This window comes from Caretta caretta, chromosome 6 (assembly GCF_965140235.1).
Source record: "Caretta caretta isolate rCarCar2 chromosome 6, rCarCar1.hap1, whole genome shotgun sequence".
Lineage (NCBI taxonomy): Eukaryota > Metazoa > Chordata > Testudines > Cheloniidae > Caretta > Caretta caretta.
In genome coordinates, this window is record NC_134211.1 from 25,843,235 (window position 1) to 25,860,107 (window position 16,873).

Sequence of the window (16,873 nt, forward strand, 5' to 3'; positions counted from 1 at the left end):
GTTAAAGTATGGGCTGGATGAATGGACGATAAGGTGGATAGAAAGCTGGCTAGATTGTCGGGCTCAACGGGTAGTGATCAATGGCTCCATGTCTAGTTGGCAGCCGGTATCAAGTGGAGTGCCCCAAGGGTCAGTCCTGGGGCCGGTTTTGTTCAATATCTTCATAAATGATCTGGAGGATGGTGTGGATTGCACCCTCAGCAAGTTTGCAGATGACACTACACTGGGAGGAGTGGTAGATACACTGGAGGGTAGGGATAGGATACAGAGGACCCTAGACAAATTGGAGGATTGGGCCAAAAGAAATCTGATGAGGTTCAACAAGGACAAGTGCAAAGTCCTGCACTTAGGATGGACAAATCCCATGCACCGCTACAGACAAGGGCTAGGCAGCAGTTCTGCAGAGAAAGACCTAGGGGTTACAGTGGACAAGAAGCTGGATATGAGTCAAGAGTGTGCCCTTGTTGCCAAGAAGGCCAATGACATTTTGGGGTGTATAAGTAGGGGCATTGCCAGCAGATGGAGGGACGTGATCATTCCCCTCTATTGGACATTGGTGAGGCCTCATCTGGAGTAGTGTGTCCTTTTTTATGCCCCATACTACAAGAAGGATGTGGAAAAATTGGAAAACATCCAGCAGAGGGCAACAAAAATGATTAGGGGACTGGAACACATGACTTATGAGGAGAGGCTGAGGGAACTGGGCATGTTTAGTCTGTGGAAGAGAAGAATGAGGGGGGATTTGATAGCTGCTTTCAGCTACCTGAAAGGGGGTTCCAAAGATGTTCTCAGTGGTAGCAGATGACAGAACGAGGAGTAATGGTCTCAAGTTGCAGTGGGGGAGGTTTAGGTTGGATATTAGGAAAAACTTTTTTACTAAGAGGATGGTGAAACACTGGAATGTGTTACCTAGGGAGGTGGTGGAATCTCCTTCCTTAGAAGTTTTTAAGGTCAGGCTTGACAAAGCCCTGGCTGGGATGATTTAGTTGGGGATTGGTTCTGCTTTGAGCAGGGGGTTGGACTAGATGACGACCTAAGGTCCCTTCCAACCCTGAGATTCTATGATTCTAAGAGCACCTAATTTTACATAAAAACTGCCATACTGAGTCAGATTTGGGGTCCATCTAGTCTGGTATCTTGTTAACAAAAGGGACCAATATCAGATACTGCAGAGTAAAGGTCAAGAAATCCTGCAGTAGGTAGATGTAGGATAATCTGTGTCTCAGATTGATTTAGCTGGTATAAAATTTGCATCCCATCCATACCCTTGTTGTGAGCTGGATCTTGCTTTGTACTGAATATAGTCCAAATCATTGTAGCAAAAACTCAACCACATTCCTGCCCTGCTGATATTACGAAGTCTGTAAGAACCCTTTCTCTGAAGCACATTACTTTTACGAGGTCTGTGATGGTTAACAAAAGTTTCACCTCATTAGTCGATCTTTTACCATTTACAGCATTTTATGAAGTCAGACATGTTGTAACATAATTAATCATTATGTGTTCGGTTATGAGTCACTGGATAAGCCATAGCTTACCTTCTAACCAGGCAGTACGTGGGAGTGCTTACACAATGGCACACCCAGACTATCTGAATAATGTGCCATATGGCTAACTTGTGAGAGTAGTTTGTGAGATTGTTAACAATAATAATAAAGGTTTCAGAGGAACAGCCGTGTTAGTCTGTATTCGCAAAAAGAAAAGGAGTACTTGTTGCACCTTAGAGACTAACCAATTTATTTGAGCATGAGCTTTCGTGAGCTACAGCTCACTTCGGAGGAGGTATTGTTTCATATTCTCTGTGTGTATATAAAGTCTGCTGCAGTTTCCACGGTAAACATCTGATGAAGTGAGCTGTAGCTCACGAAAGCTCATGCTCAAATAAATTGGTTAGTCTCTAAGGTGCCACAAGTACTCCTTTTCTTTTTGCGAATAATAATAAAAAAACTCCATATTTGCAAGTTGTACCATCCACTATGAAACTGACATCACACAGATAATATGACAAACCATTCCAGTCAGAAATGTTCTTGCATATAAAATATGTATAGCTAAATAGTAATAATGATTTGCATTTCTATAGCATCTAACGATCTCAAAGACGTTACAAATACTGACCAGTTAAGCCTTGCAATCTCCCTATGAATTGAGCCAAAAGAGTCACCTGAGGTGACACAACAACTGTATTGGATTTTCTGGTTGCACACAGGTACACTTTATTAATACAAATAAAATGTCTGCAGGGAAAGATGCACCAGGAATTTGAATTTTAATAATTGTAATAGTTGGAGAGTAAAAATAATCAGAATTCCAGATCAATATATTTTACCTTGGAATGCGTCAGGTCTTATTTAGACATCAACATTATTATTGTTAATTGTAGCACTTACAGAACCACCAAGCAGTGGGACCCATTGTGCTAGGCACTGTATAAACACTTAAGAGACACTCCATCCCCCAGAAGCCTACAGTGCGAATAGGCAAGAACAGACAAAAGGTGGGAGTATAGAAACACTATTATCTCCATTTTACTGGTGGGGAACTGGAACAAAGAAGCTACATCTACACAGTGATGCTAAACCCACGGTTCGCCCAGGTCAGCTGACTCAGACTCATGGATCTTAAAAATCTGTGTAGACCAGGGGTGGCCAACCTGTCGCTCAGGAGCCACATGTGGCTCTTCAGAAGTTAATACGCGGCTTCTTGTATAGGCACCAACTCCGGGGATGGAGCTACAGGCTCCAACTTTCCAATGTGCCGGGGGGTGCTCACTGCTCAACCCCTGGCTCTGCCACAGGCCCTGCCCCCACTCCACCCCTTCCCACTCTCTCCCCTGAGCCTGCCAGGCCCTCACTACTCCCCCTCCCGAGCCTCCTGCACGCCATGAAACAGCTGATCGGGAGGTGCGGGGAGGGAGGGGGAAAGCGCAGATCGGTGGGACTGCTGGTGGGTGGGAGGTGCTGGGAGTGGGGTGGGGGAGCTGATGCGGGGCTGCTGATATATTACTGTGGCTCTTTGGCAATGTACATTAGTAAATTCTGGCTCCTTCTCGGGCTCAGGTTGGCCACCCCGGTACAGACATTCGGGCTTCTGCTGGAGCCTGAGTTCTGGGACCCTTGGATGTTTACACAGATTTTTTTTTAGTCCCACAGCCCAAGCACCCGCAAGTCTGAGTCAACTGTGACTGGTCTTTTATCCCCATGGAGACATATCCAGAGAGACTGAGTGACTTGCCTAAAGTCACACAGGAAGCCTGTGGCAGACTTAGGAATTGAACCCAGATGTTGAGTCCCCCGTTCAGTGTCTTAACCACAAGACCAGCCTGTCTTGATCCTTGCTTGGTCTCTCTCTCTTCCGTACATGGAGGATGAAGCAAGCAGATATAACTGAGAGCAGAGGGAGGTCTTTGGTTAGCCAGCTGGGTAAAATTTCTTAGGGAGGGAAGTTTATTCTTCCGTTTGTTGTAAATGAATTTAAATGTGCAGGTGTTCTTCTGTGCACAGATAAAGAAACGAGCAGAACTGTCTAAGACACACCAGCGGGAAAAGCAGTAATAACACAGGCAAGTGCCAGCTTTGAATTAGCAAAGTATCATTTTCTGAAATGTGGTCTTTTACCAGTGCCGCGTGCATGAAAATAATTGACACTCAAGATTAATGACACTGGATTATGGGCAAAATGTGCAATCCACCCACATCTTATTCAAGTGTAACTGATATGCCTCTTCCTGCAATTAGCAGAGTTCCTCTGAAGAGCCCTGCTTTGGATTCAAGCAGTAAATGGGTTGGCAAAGACACGCTGCTCTCAGCTGCCTTGGGGAATAGCATTCTCCCAAGCATGCCACAAATATTTCATTCATTTGTCAGAAAAGCAGAGGATGTGTTATACTCAGGCTTTTTGCTACAGAAGAAACCAATTATCTCAACCTCTTTTTATTGTTTTGATTTCCTTTCTAGCAAATGCTTGTGGAAGGCATGCAGCCTCGCTACCACACCACCCCTAAGATACTCAGCCATTTATATCAATTCATACAGACTATCCTCCATGTAGAGAGAGCCTCTGATGAAAGGCCCTATGCGAGTGCCAGTGTATTAATTTAATATCCTGTACTGAAATATAATGTTCCGTATAGACACTCAGACACAATGGACCCAATCTTGGCCCAGGCTAGGACCTTTTTGTGCTGACAGCACAAAGGACACTTAAAGCTGCCCTTTAAGGATACAGCCCTGTTTAATACAGCCCCGTTAGTTGTGATCTAGTAACCTGTGTTGTTCCATTCCTGCCCCAGTTCTGCCACTCCACTTCAGTTCTAACTTGCAGCATCTAGTGTTTGAATCCTGTCTCTTCCCCTACACACACCACACTAGTGCACTACAGTGCTGATCTGTAACACCCATCCTGTTCCAGGTCTAAGCTTCTTATGAACAGAGGCCGCCAATCTTAGATTTTTAAGACTTTTGGGCAAGGCTCATGTCTACCTCTGTGTTTGTTCAGTGCCTAGCACAATGGGGCCTTGATCCTGATCTGGGCCTTTGGACGCTACTGTAAAATCAATATTGAATTATAATAGTGTCAGATTGCCTAAGATTATGAACAAATGGCTACTGCAAAATGAACCGGGCCATCTTTCGGTCAAATAAATATCCTGAGTAAGCTAGAATACGGCTGCCACCAGAAATAAAGAATTGTGTAGATATTCACCTGAGGACTGTGAGTAGCTCGTGGTATATGGGTGGGTGCTAGATTTCATAAGAGCCAGTCTTGGATGTGATCTAGTTCTCTTCATGTGCGATAAAAAGGCTTTTACTCCATTCACTCAAGGTGACAGCCCAAGCCAACAGCTGTTTTCTGGTTTTTTTGTTTTTGTTTTGTTCTTCACATCAGGTGAGGAGGAATTAACAAATCCCATCACTCCCTCCTGCTTCTGGTGACTGGGACAAGCTATGCATTGTAACTCTGAATTGGAGTTCAAATATAGCGCATGTGGCTGAGAGAGCTAATGGGGACATGTCTGTGGAGGAGTTGTGATGAAAAATCAAAGGGACCCTACTCTTGGGCAGCATCTGAAAAGTGGGCTGCAATGATGCAACGTGGGTAAGGCCATTGGAAAGGGGCAGTTAAATGCCCCCTGCCCTTGTGACAGGTCCACCACCACAATTTTCTGATGTGAGTTAGAAGGGAGATCCCTTTCTGTAGCAAGCCCCCACCCTCCCCGCAAGGCTCTGCATGGCACTTAATGCTGCTTTAACTAGCATTAATCCCCACTCTGTCTGCATGCCATTCTAACAGGAGCATTTGCTTAGGCGGGGAGGTCAGGAGGAGAACACATGCCATTTTCTAGTCTTGCTTTTGTGTGAAATTCTCCCTCTGGGGACAGCCAAGTCCGAGTGTCAGAATTTCCACTGCATAATCCCACCTAAGGGGGAAATTTGGCCATTAGAGAAGCATGAATAAAAGTGGTGTGAGTGCAACTGGCTGACCTGTACTGACACATTAGCATGAATCTGGCAGCCAGACTGGTTTTCCTCCTGCCCCCACCATCCCTCTGTGGAGAAGATACGTTGTAACAATATATGTACTTTGGATGGGCTAGCACCAGCAGGAGAGTGAATTTGTGTGGGGGGGTGGAGGGTGAGAAAACCTGGATTTGTGCTGGAAATGGCCCACCTGTTGATCACTTTAGATAAGCTATTACCAGCAGGACAGTGGGGTGGGAGGAGGTATTGTTTCATATTCTCTGTGTGTATATAAAGTCTGCTGCAGTTTCCACGGTATAACATCTGATGAAGTGAGCTGTAGCTCACGAAAGCTCATGCTCAAATAAATTGGTTAGTCTCTAAGGTGCCACAAGTACTCCTTTTCTTTTTGCGAATACAGACTAACACGGCTGTTCCTCTGAAATATATGTACATGATAGTCCCAGACATTGGGTGACATTTTCAAAAACAAAAAGAGGCCATCTGCATTTTTTTTTCTACCCTTAACAAAAAATTGGGGCTTTAGGTTCAGGCTTTGGGTGACGCTTTGTGTCGGTTCATTTGTCTGTCACAGGCATCTTAGCTATGGTGGGCTGATCTTTGAGGTTAAAGTTGAGCTACATGGACCAAAGATTGGCAGAGTAACAGCTGTGTTAGTCTGTATTCGCAAAAAGAAAAGGAGGACTTGTGGCACCTTAGAGACTAACCAATTTATTTGAGCATGAGCTTTCGTGAGCTACAGCTCACTTCATCGGATGCATACCGTGGAAACTGCAGAAGACATTATATACACAGAGACCATGAAACAATACCTCCTCCCACCCCACTCTCCTGCTGGTAATAGCTTATCTAAAGGGATCATCAAGTTGGGCCATTTCCAGCACAAATCCAGGTTTTCTCGCCCTCCGGCCCCCCATACACAAACTTACTCTCCTGCTGGTAATAGCCCATCCAAAGTGACCACTCTCTTTAAAATGTATATGATAATCAAGGTGGGCCATTTCCAGCACAAATCCAGGTTACACATTTTAAAGAGAGTGGTCACTTTGGATGGGCTATTACCAGCAGGAGAGTGAGTTTGTGGGGGGGGAAGAGGGCGGAGGGTGAGAAAACCTGGATTTGTGTTGGAAATGGCCTAACTTGATGATCACTTTAGATAAGCTATTACCAGCAGGAGAGTGGGATGGGAGGAGGTATTGTTTCATGGTCTCTGTGTATATAATGTCTTCTGCAGTTTCCACGGTATGCATCCGATGAAGTGAGCTGTAGCTCACGAAAGCTCATGCTCAAATAAATTGGTTAGTCTCTAAAATAACATCCTCTTGAATTAAACCTTAGTTTCTCATCCTCCACACATGCTAGTTACTGTAGTTTTCACTGATCATGGAGTCATTAGGCATATGCTTGGTCTTCCATTAATGAAGGGCTGGTCTGTCCCCTCTGTTTTGTAAAGAACACGGACATATTACTTGGAGAATGATGAAATTGTGACATTGTTACAGTGCTTTTTTTTTTTCCTTTTTGCTTTTAGCAGAGTGGATTTGTGTTCAGTGACCCTCTTTCACCTACAGCTGTCCCCTCGTTCAAGCCTTAAGTGTTTGAGCAGATAGTGCTGGAACACAATCAAAGGAGTAGTTAAGTCTTCTTAGAGCACTTCAACGAATTTGTAGCTGTCATGAATGAGAGCTTTATGCAGCATTGTTTTGAAGTAGGAGTGAGTCACTAAAAAACAATTTGAATTTTTTTCACACTCAGCTTTAACTTTATTAAGAAAAAAGGAAAGGGGAAAAAAATCCATTTTCTGGAGAGACATGCCTTGATCACTGAATCCTGAAATGATAAATGGGAACGGCAACCTTCTACAAAGAAATGAACTATGGCTCTAAAATTTAATTTTGCAGTGATACACAGATTATACACAGCACTTTGCATTCAGAGCCAGGAGCAGCTGTTGGAATGCTAAGCAGAAAGTGACTGAACTTACCTTACTTTACATGGACCCAGACTTCAGTGAGCCACATGCATGCTTTCGTTATCGACATATTTTTGATGTTGAAGCTATTGAAAGGGAAAGACTAAACTTTAGCCTACAATCCATTTGATTCCTTGAGGGATAGCGTACAGTACATCTCCTTCACTGCATCATCCCGGAAACTCGGTGTATTTTAGGATTTACTGTTATCTTAAAATGTTTACAGATGCTGCTGAGGCGTTACATGGAAAGGAATTCAACCATTTTCATACAGCATTGATTGATAATATTTTCTTTTGGGTTTAATTCTTTTACCATGACATTACTCCTTGATCGTAAATACGGTCGTCAGTTCTGTTTTCGAGCTTGTATAAGGACGGGGCTTCCAGATGGAAAACCATTTCCTCCCACCAATGGCGCATTATGAACTGCCCCAGGCTGCAAAACTAGTCATGTAATATAAATGTTTACAGCAGGCTGACTTAGTTTCAGCAGTTTACACAAAATATAAACAGTGTGTCGTACGTGCCTTGTAAAGGCGCTTTCCCCCCGGTTAGTTACTGCATGGCCGCTCAGCATATGCCTTGTACCTCACGCACACCTCTTACCACATGTTGAAATTATTATGAATCAGGCACTGAAGTTTATTAAAAGACGTCATCCCAGGTTGTGATGTAGGATTTCCACCCAGAATCCACGTAGGACACTGCAAAGACAGGATAGGACTTGATGGATCTGGTTTCTAAACACAGAGCGCTGCTTCAGATGGAGGAGGAACTGGTGGGGATGTATTCAGACATTTTGGGGGGTCTCCTTCCAGAAGGTTCTCCTTTCCGTCCTCCTCCTCCTCTCGCAGTCGCAGATACAGCAGAGGAGGGAAAATAGTGCATTCAAGATCAAAATGCCTACCTGTCTCAGGCAAGAAAGACCAGTTTTGTTGCACTATAACCATTGTTTTATGGACTGTTGGCCTTCAAGTCCCCTCACTAAGCATTGTTCCAGTTGAGACCAGCTCAGCGCTGCTCCTATTGGCTCAGCCAGGGTGAGGCATCTTTTGAGCTGATCTGGTAGAACTCATCATGCAAATCCCAAGAATCCTCCTGGCTCAAATGTAGACAGTGGTAACATAAGGGGTAAATGTTCAATGAGTCCAGTCACTGGACAGAGATTCCACTGATGGCTGCAGGCCTCCCACCTTCTCCTGAGGAGGTTCATGAAGGAGAGAATAATGTGTCCTCGCTTCCTCACAGGCCCAGCTCCAGTCTTCAAGTCCAGAACACTTCAAATTGGTAGGACAATAGGGCTTGTAATATCTCTGTGAGTTTTTCACAACATGATGTAGCTAAAGTGGAGGGAAAAGGCTTCCCTGACTCAATCACCATTCCTCAAGGAGCTTGCTAAAACAGCCTGTCCCCAAAGCTTCCGATAGGTGACCCACAAAAAGATCAAGGGTGCAGAGACAGGTGCTGAGACTTTCACAGGGTTGTTTGCAAATGGCCAGGAGGAATTAAGGCTCCAAAGGCAGCTAGAAACTTCATAAAATTACAGAAAACAGAGGTGGAAAAGACTTACTAGAACATCTAGTCCATCCTCTACTAATATAGGGGTCTTTTCTAGAGCATTTGTACCCTCACAGGGTGAGGGTCTGGTCATAGCCCAACAGAAAAATTATAAAGCATATTCTTAGTCTACAAATAATAGTAATTGCATCTTAGTTACTTACCTAACGTGTTGTTTAATTCCAGGGGCCAAATTCTCTGCTGGTGTAACTGGGCACAGCTCAGTGGAATTTTGCCCATTTCTGCCAACAGACAATTTGACCCCAGGACTTCAGTCCTGGTATGTTTGCAAAGACTATTTGTCAGTTCAGTCCCATGGGTTTTATGTACAATGCTTCCAGGAATAAGTGCACACACCCAATATGCCTGGGCTGTTGCACACTCTACCTTGTCACCTAGCAGTGTAAATAGTCGGGTATGTCTTGGTAGCCTGGTATTTCCATAATCTGCTCGGCTGCCTCCAGTCTTCACCTACATAACCCACAGAGCAATCATCACAAACTGTTCAAGCACAACGAAATAGCAGTCATTACCCTTGCACTGCTAAAAGAGAATGGAACCTTTCATGGGGATGAAAACTGTGCCAGGTGACTGGGGAAGCTGAGAAGGGTGTCAATATTTACTTCCCTGAGTACACAGCAAAATGCCACCCTGTGACTATTTCTCTTCCAAGTCAAAGGCTTGATTGAAACAAAGAACACCCACCAAGTGCCGAATTTACCAGCAAGCTGAAAAATTAATTCTGGAAAAATCTAAGGCTACAGCCAGAACTTTCCCTTCTGTTTTGTTTCTTATTTTCATAGTTCTGAGCAGACCCTGCATTCTGTGCACAAAGAGAGCTGTCACTCATGTTTATCTTTTTGATCCAGAGGTATCCAAAATGGACTCTGGATGGTCCATGGAGCACCGGCATGTCCCATGGTGCTGTTCTCAAATTTATCTCCAGTTGCTAAATTGCAATAAAACACAGCTATAAATACATTATGTTCCTTGTCTCACTTTTCGATTAAACCAGTTGTGGAAGTTGACACAGGGATGTGGTTAGATTGTGAATGGGAAGGGGAGACAGACTGTCAGATCATGGAATGGAAGGGGAGGTGGCCTGGCCGACAATTGCTCTGTTAAAATGAGGTCCAGTTCTGAAAAAGTTTGCTGATCCTTGGTCTAAACTATCTACTGTATCAACCCACATATTTACAGGGTGCTCACTGGAATGTTCTCATTTTGAAATAACCCGATCCAGCTACACTGAAGTAATTGGCAAAACGTCAATTGACTTCTGTGAGGCAGGATCAGAACTCTAGAGAATAAGCTCTTTGGAGCTGAAATGTCAACTCTGATTCTGAGGGTACAAAACACTGGTGAAAGGAACTATGCCCATCTTTTTCAAATGTGTAGATTTCGGCACCCAAATCCCTATCGAGGCACCTAAATAAGGGGCCTAATTTTTCAGAAGTATGGAGCAGCTGCAGTTCCTAATGAGATCAATAGATTCAGAGTACATCAAAAAATTAGCCCACTTATTTAAATGCTTAAATTTAGGCACTTAGGAATTAGGTAACAAGATATTTAAGTCTTTCATCTCTGGGTCACCAGTTTAAAGACCACCCAGATTGGTAAAAACTGTAGGTAGTTATCATCTGATGGCTGTTTTGTGACTTATGTGAAATGAGTTTGTGGATCTCAGCCTGGCTTCTAATGCCCAATCACTACAACTGGCATCACTGTTGTTGGTTTCATTGGAGAAGGCAAGGGTTGAGTGGGCTCTGAGACTGCTCTGCTCCTTTCTCCTCTAGAAGTCATCACCAGGTTCCTCTGTGTCAGGGTTATGTTAATGGTGTGGGTAGGGGAAGCTTTCAAAGCTAATGTCTTTCGGTATATCTTATGTTGGAGGTGCCAGTCATGGCTCCGCAGTCAAAGTTGAGTTCATGTTATGTTATGTATGAAGAATGCAGCCATTCCTCCCCAAAATTACAGTGCTTATCAAATTAATTTTCTGAAAATTTAGAAATCTGTTGATTTATTAATTAAAATCAATATAACTACATAAAGAGTTCAATCTCTTGATCTGTCGATCCGCCAGTCTTCATGGGCACTGAACTCACTTCCTCTTTTGAAAAAAAAATCTTACTTTATATAAGAAAAATAATGTGAGATGCATTATAATGCGCTCAAGAAATATGTTAGCTACAGTTATGGAATCCATCCCCTCCACATGAGAAAAAATAATGTAGCTATCAACAAGAATGGTGTATCTTCACCATTTTTTTCAAAAAGGGGCAAAGATACTTGGAAAATTAAAAAATAAAGTGCCAGAAAGAAGTTATGGTTTGAGGGTGATATTTTCAGAGGCTTCTAAGTGACTTAGGTATTTTTGGATAATCTTACTCCTGAGCTTTATATTTTCCTGAATGAGTTTTCAGTTTTTGCTACAGAACTCTGAAATCATTGAGTTTAGCCTTGTACAATTCCACTTACTCGTTTGCTTAAGGCAAGTCACTTTTTGAGGGGTGGGGGGATGCTGGTGTGTAAAATCTCTAGGGGTTTGCTTTTGTTTGGGGGGGGGTACCCCATCATCATGGCAAAGAATTGGTGGGTAGATTTGGTGCTTGAGTTGGTTTAGTACTTTGTTTACTTGATTTTCAGAGGGAAATCCTCCATTTTTACTGACTGGTACCTGTCTTGAATCTTGTTTGGAACTTGAAAATGGAACACTGGCAAACAAGATCTTATAAAATCTCTTGCTAAAATCTTAACACAGCAAATGTTTGATTTTGTGGTCCGGGAGAACTGGTTGACATAATAAAGTCAGTGTAACTCTCTGCAGTATGTCTGTTTACATGAAGATATTATTTGAGGTTGATATAACTAATAAATACAGAACTAAAAGATTTGTTTTATTTGTGCAGTTGCTACCTACAGTAATGCCTATGTAGAATTTGTTCTTTGATGTTTCAAGGATTCAGATGAATACACTGAGCTGTCCCATTTTTTAATTTTAATAATAACAATGGAAGTTCTCAGAATTATTCAGGCCACACTTTTGTCTGTCTAGGAAAAGACCTGAGACTTATACAATTAGTACAGCTCGTTATTCTGTGAGGGAGCTCATGGTTATTGCTGATATCTCATGACATCAGCAATAACTGGGCATTAATGTGGCTATCTACACCATCATAAAAAGGCATGCTTTGCAAACTACAGCTACTTCATGTTGTTTTGGCTCTTGTGTATTCTTTGGCAGAATATTCCAGTTACTATGGATGAGTCTTGCTTCGTACAGTTCATGTGTAAGTCTATGTAGACTATTACAGAACCTGAAAAGTGATCTAGGGTAACAGTCACTCCTGTTCAGAGGGCCAGCGCAATGCCATTGCATCAGTTAAGCTCTGTTTTCCTAGTTTCCAAGGCCAGAAGGGATCATGGTGATCATCTAGTGACACTGACCACCTGTATGACACAGGCCATGGAATTACTGGGTGAAAGTCTTGCATCAAGCCTACATCTTGTGGTTGGGTTAGAGCATATGTTTTAGACATCCAGTTTTGACTTAGACTTCAAATCATGGAGAATCCACCATATCCCTTGGTAAATTGTTGCAGGGGTTAATTACTCTTACTGTTAAAAATTTAGCACCTTCTTTCTAACCTGAATTTATCTAGATTCAAATTCCAGTCACTTATTATGCCTTTGTCTGATAGATTAAGGAGCTCTCTAGTATCAGAAATCTTCTCCCTATGAAGTTACTGTGACATTATACTCCATATGATTCTATGAAAATATGCTAATGTGTGTGAATATAATGACAGGTTTCAGAGTAACAGCCGTGTTAGTCTGTATTCGCAAAAAGAAAAGGAGTACTTGTGGCACCTTAGAGACTAACAAATTTATTTGAGCATAAGCTTTCGTGAATTTATTTGAGCATAAGCTACAGCTCAGTGAAAGCTTATGCTCAAATAAATTTGTTAGTCTCTAAGGTGCCACAAGTACTCCTTTTCTTTTTATGAATATAATGTAACTGGAATATGCTTTGTGCAAAAGGCTTCTTGTAAGGAATCATTACAAAGCTTATAATCTACTTAGTGTGTTCATCCTATTTGTATGAATGTATCATTCTTGTATCTGAAACTAGGAATATAAAATATAACTCTGAGGTCCCATTGTAGTTATGCAAAGTATGGGCTATTAATAGTGGTTTAGAATCTTGATGGCTCCCATCAACTAGGACAATTGACTGTAGATGGCTCTGTTTACTTGCAAGCCTTCCTGTGAGTCAGACCATGAATAATGAAGTCTTGCGGTCTCGCAGGACATATGACCATGTCACCTGATACTGGAATCCCTCTTAAACCTGGTGCTTTTCCATTTAGGAGGGGTAGGGACACAAAGAGACAAAAGATTCCCGCCTTGTGCCAAAGGTATATAAGGGGGTGAAACAAAACAAAGGAGGCTGCAGTCACGAGAAATCCCCTAGCTACCACCTGAGCTGAAACAAGGACTGTACCAGGGGAAAGGATTGGGCCCAGACTAGGAAGGAGTCTAGTCTGTGAAAGAAGCTTATTGGAATCTCTCTGAGGGTGAGATTTATCTGCATTTAGTTTCCTACTGTATTTGGCTTATACTTGCATGTTTTATTTTATTTTGCTTGGTAATTTACTTTGTTCTGTCTGTTATTATTTGGAACCACTTAAATCCTACTTTTTATACTTAATAAAATCACTTTTTGCTTATTAAGTAATTAAGAGCAAGTAATTAATACCTGGGGGAACAAACAGCTGTGCATATCTCTCTATCAGTGTTATAGAGGGTAGACAATTTATGCATTTACCCTGTATAAGCTTTATACAGAGTAAAACAGATTTATTTAGGATTTGGACCCCATTGGGAACTGGGTATCTGGGTGCTAGAGACAGGAGCACTTTCTAAGCCGCTTTCTGTTAAGTCTACAGCTTTTGGGGGACGTGATTCAGACCTGGGTCTATGTTTGCAGCAGGCTAGCGTGTCTGGCTCAACAAGGCAGGGTACTGAAGTCCCAAGCTGCCAGGGAAAACAGGCTCAGAGGTAATCTCAGCACATCAGGTGGCAGTCCCAAGGGGGTTTCTGTGACCCAACGCGTCACAGTTACTTAAAGATCAATCTCAAGTCACCTCTTCACCTTCTCTTCTGAGAGCTTAAGTGGTGCTTAAGCAAGTATTGTTGACTTCAAAATGATAATAATCAACACTGTCCTTCCCCAGCCACAGAAAGCTGTCTCAAGCGTTTCTCAAATGCGGCCATGGCAGCTGGGTGTGGCCACTAGGGCCTTTTCTTGTGGCCACAGTCTCCTGGCCGATGATTGGGGGTGGGAGGCAAAGCAACGGCCCCTCCCCTGGAGCCGCCAGTAGTGGTTGTCCCCCCATGGAGATACAAAAGCTGGAGGAGCATGCAGCCACTGGCAAGCTCCAGCCACGGGGCTTCAGGCTCCGTTCCCCAGCTGAGTGGTGGTGGGCTCTGGCCCTGAGCTCACCACCTCCCACCATCACCCTTGGCCCCCACTGCCTGCCCCAGTGCCCCATCGCCCCTGTCCCCCACTGCCTGCATACTGACCTCTCCATTTAGGACTTAATTTGTCCCCAGGCTTGCCGGGAGTGAATAACTCTGCTGTGAAAAGTGATATTAATGTACAAACTTAGTAGCTAAAAAAAAAAAAGCACCAAAAAAGCAAAAGAAACAAGAAAAAAGTCAAGAACATGCAAAGCACCTGATTTGTGTTTCTATTCTGTTTATGTCCAGTAAAGAATAGAGACAACTGTACATTATTTTTGAGTCTGCAAAAATCCGTACATGCAATTCCAATGATACATATGTACATGTGTATATTTATTTGTTTTGCCAAAAGTTAATTAAGTATTTTAGGGGAAAATGTCAGAGTGGCCTCCAGCAAGAGTTGGTAGCCACATTCTGAGGCCACCAAAAAATTTGTTGTGAGAACCGCTGGGGAGCAGTCCCTGATCTGTTAACAACATCCCACATCCCAGCAATATACGGGCAGATCCAAAATAACAATAACTTGGGCCATTGGTGGTTGAGTGGAAAATAGTTTTGCTTTATTTCACTCACTGGGAGCCTTTTAGTTGCGGGCATCTTAAGAGATGACATAGGGTACCAATCAAAGGTGGTAGTCTATACCTGTTTCTGGACAGTGAGTGACAAAGTGGTTACCCTAAGATAAATAGACGGTTGGTTTCTTTAAAATGATGTTTGTCATCTTACATGGATCCTATCTTGTGGTTTTGCATATCTAGTGTCCTAGCTTCGGTGTACTCGTTGGACTAGATTCTGCCACCATTACTCTTGTTCAGTAGGATCTTCCTCCTGGAGGATTCCCACTGAAATCAGGTGGGCTTCTTGCAGAATAAGGCGCTACTCGATGTTAATAAAGGTGACAGAATTTGGCCCACTGTGGGATTGGATTGATCATAATTAACAATTCCGTTGTTTCATTTGAGGATCTCTAAGCAGCTTTGCCAAGAAAGCAATTTTTTCTGAGCTTTACAAATTAAAAAAGCACTGTGTTAATGCCAGTTATTAATACTCTACTGTAACATGGTTTACACTAAAATCCATCTTTGAAGGAATTACATGGTCAGATCATGAGCATTCAAATAAGGCCTCAATCCCGAAAACACTTAAGCACATGCATAGCCTTACTCACCATGACTTCATTAGGACGATTACTATTATTCGTATGAGTAAAGTTAGGCACATGCCTAAGTGCTTGTAGGATCACAGCGTTAGTCCTGTGTAATTCAGTCCATAGTATGTATATCTTAATTACTCTTTCTGTTCACAGCACATACTTTCCGTCATATCTTGCGGTAGTGGCAAGTCTCATAAGTGCAGTGATAGTAATGACCTGTATCCCTGCTCACACCAAACCAAAGTTGAAGGAACAAGCTACACAGCAGCGTGAGTGTTTACCTTTTCTGGCAACTTTTCAGCGCTATAGGAATGTAGCTCGACAGTTTTAAATGCTAAGTGCTGATCCCTCACCCTCATCTGAGAAGACGTGGCCATGGTGCCAAGCATGTATCAAATGAGAAGGGTTTTCTTGACGATGATGATGAAACCATCGAACTGGTGTTCACTTGGAACCCATTCACTGCTTGAACGCAGATTTCCAGAGGCCTAAGCTTGTGCCATTATCATCTGCTGTGCAACTTGGCTGCTCAAACAGTTCAATGGCATGTCCCCCTCCGCGTAGGAGCTGGAGGGGGGACATGCTACTGCTTGCAGGAGTTGCTTGAGGTAAGCGCCTCCCAGAGCCTGCACCCCTGAGCCCCTCCCACGCCCCAAACTCTGCCCCAGTCTTGATCCCCCTCCCACCCTCCAAGCCCCTCAGTCCCAGCCCGGAGCACCCTCCTGCACCCCAGAGCCTGCACCCCCAGCCGGAGCCCTCACACCGCCCCCCACACCCATGCCCCAATCTCCTGTCCCAGCCCGGAGCCCTCTCCCAGACTCCAAACCCCTCAGTCCTAGCCTGGAGCACCCTCCTACACCCCAAACACCTCATCCCCAGTCTCACCCCAGAGCCCTCACCACCAGCTGGACCCCTCAGCCCCCCTCCCACACTCCAACCCCCTCCCCCACCCTGAACGCCTCATTTCTGGCCCAACCCCAGAGCCCACTTCCACAACCAGAGCCCTCACCCCCTCCTGCACCCCAACCCTAATTTCATGAACATTCATGGCCTGCCATACAATTTTCATACCCAGATGAGGCCCTCAGGCCAAAAATTTTGCCTACCCCTGTTTTAAAGAGTCCTTTGAAGCTCATAACACTTCTTAGGGTTTACAGTATTCATGTTTCCCCCCTAGAGATAT

General features: G+C 43.5%; 1 protein-coding gene across 4 annotated transcripts in view; it reads left to right on the top strand.

Moving 5' to 3' along the window:
* The window catches only part of SLC67A1 (solute carrier family 67 member 1), a 135,926-nt gene that overhangs the window by 84,232 nt on the left and 34,821 nt on the right, over positions 1-16,873 (top strand). For 3 of the 4 annotated variants that reach the window (XM_075129331.1, XM_075129333.1, XM_075129332.1), the window contains one exon: positions 15,844-15,959. The exons of the other annotated variant lie outside the window; for it this stretch is intronic. In XM_075129331.1, coding sequence (XP_074985432.1) covers positions 15,844-15,959 — 116 coding nt within the window. The remainder of the gene's footprint in view (positions 1-15,843; positions 15,960-16,873) is intronic. 4 annotated transcript variants of the gene reach the window in all.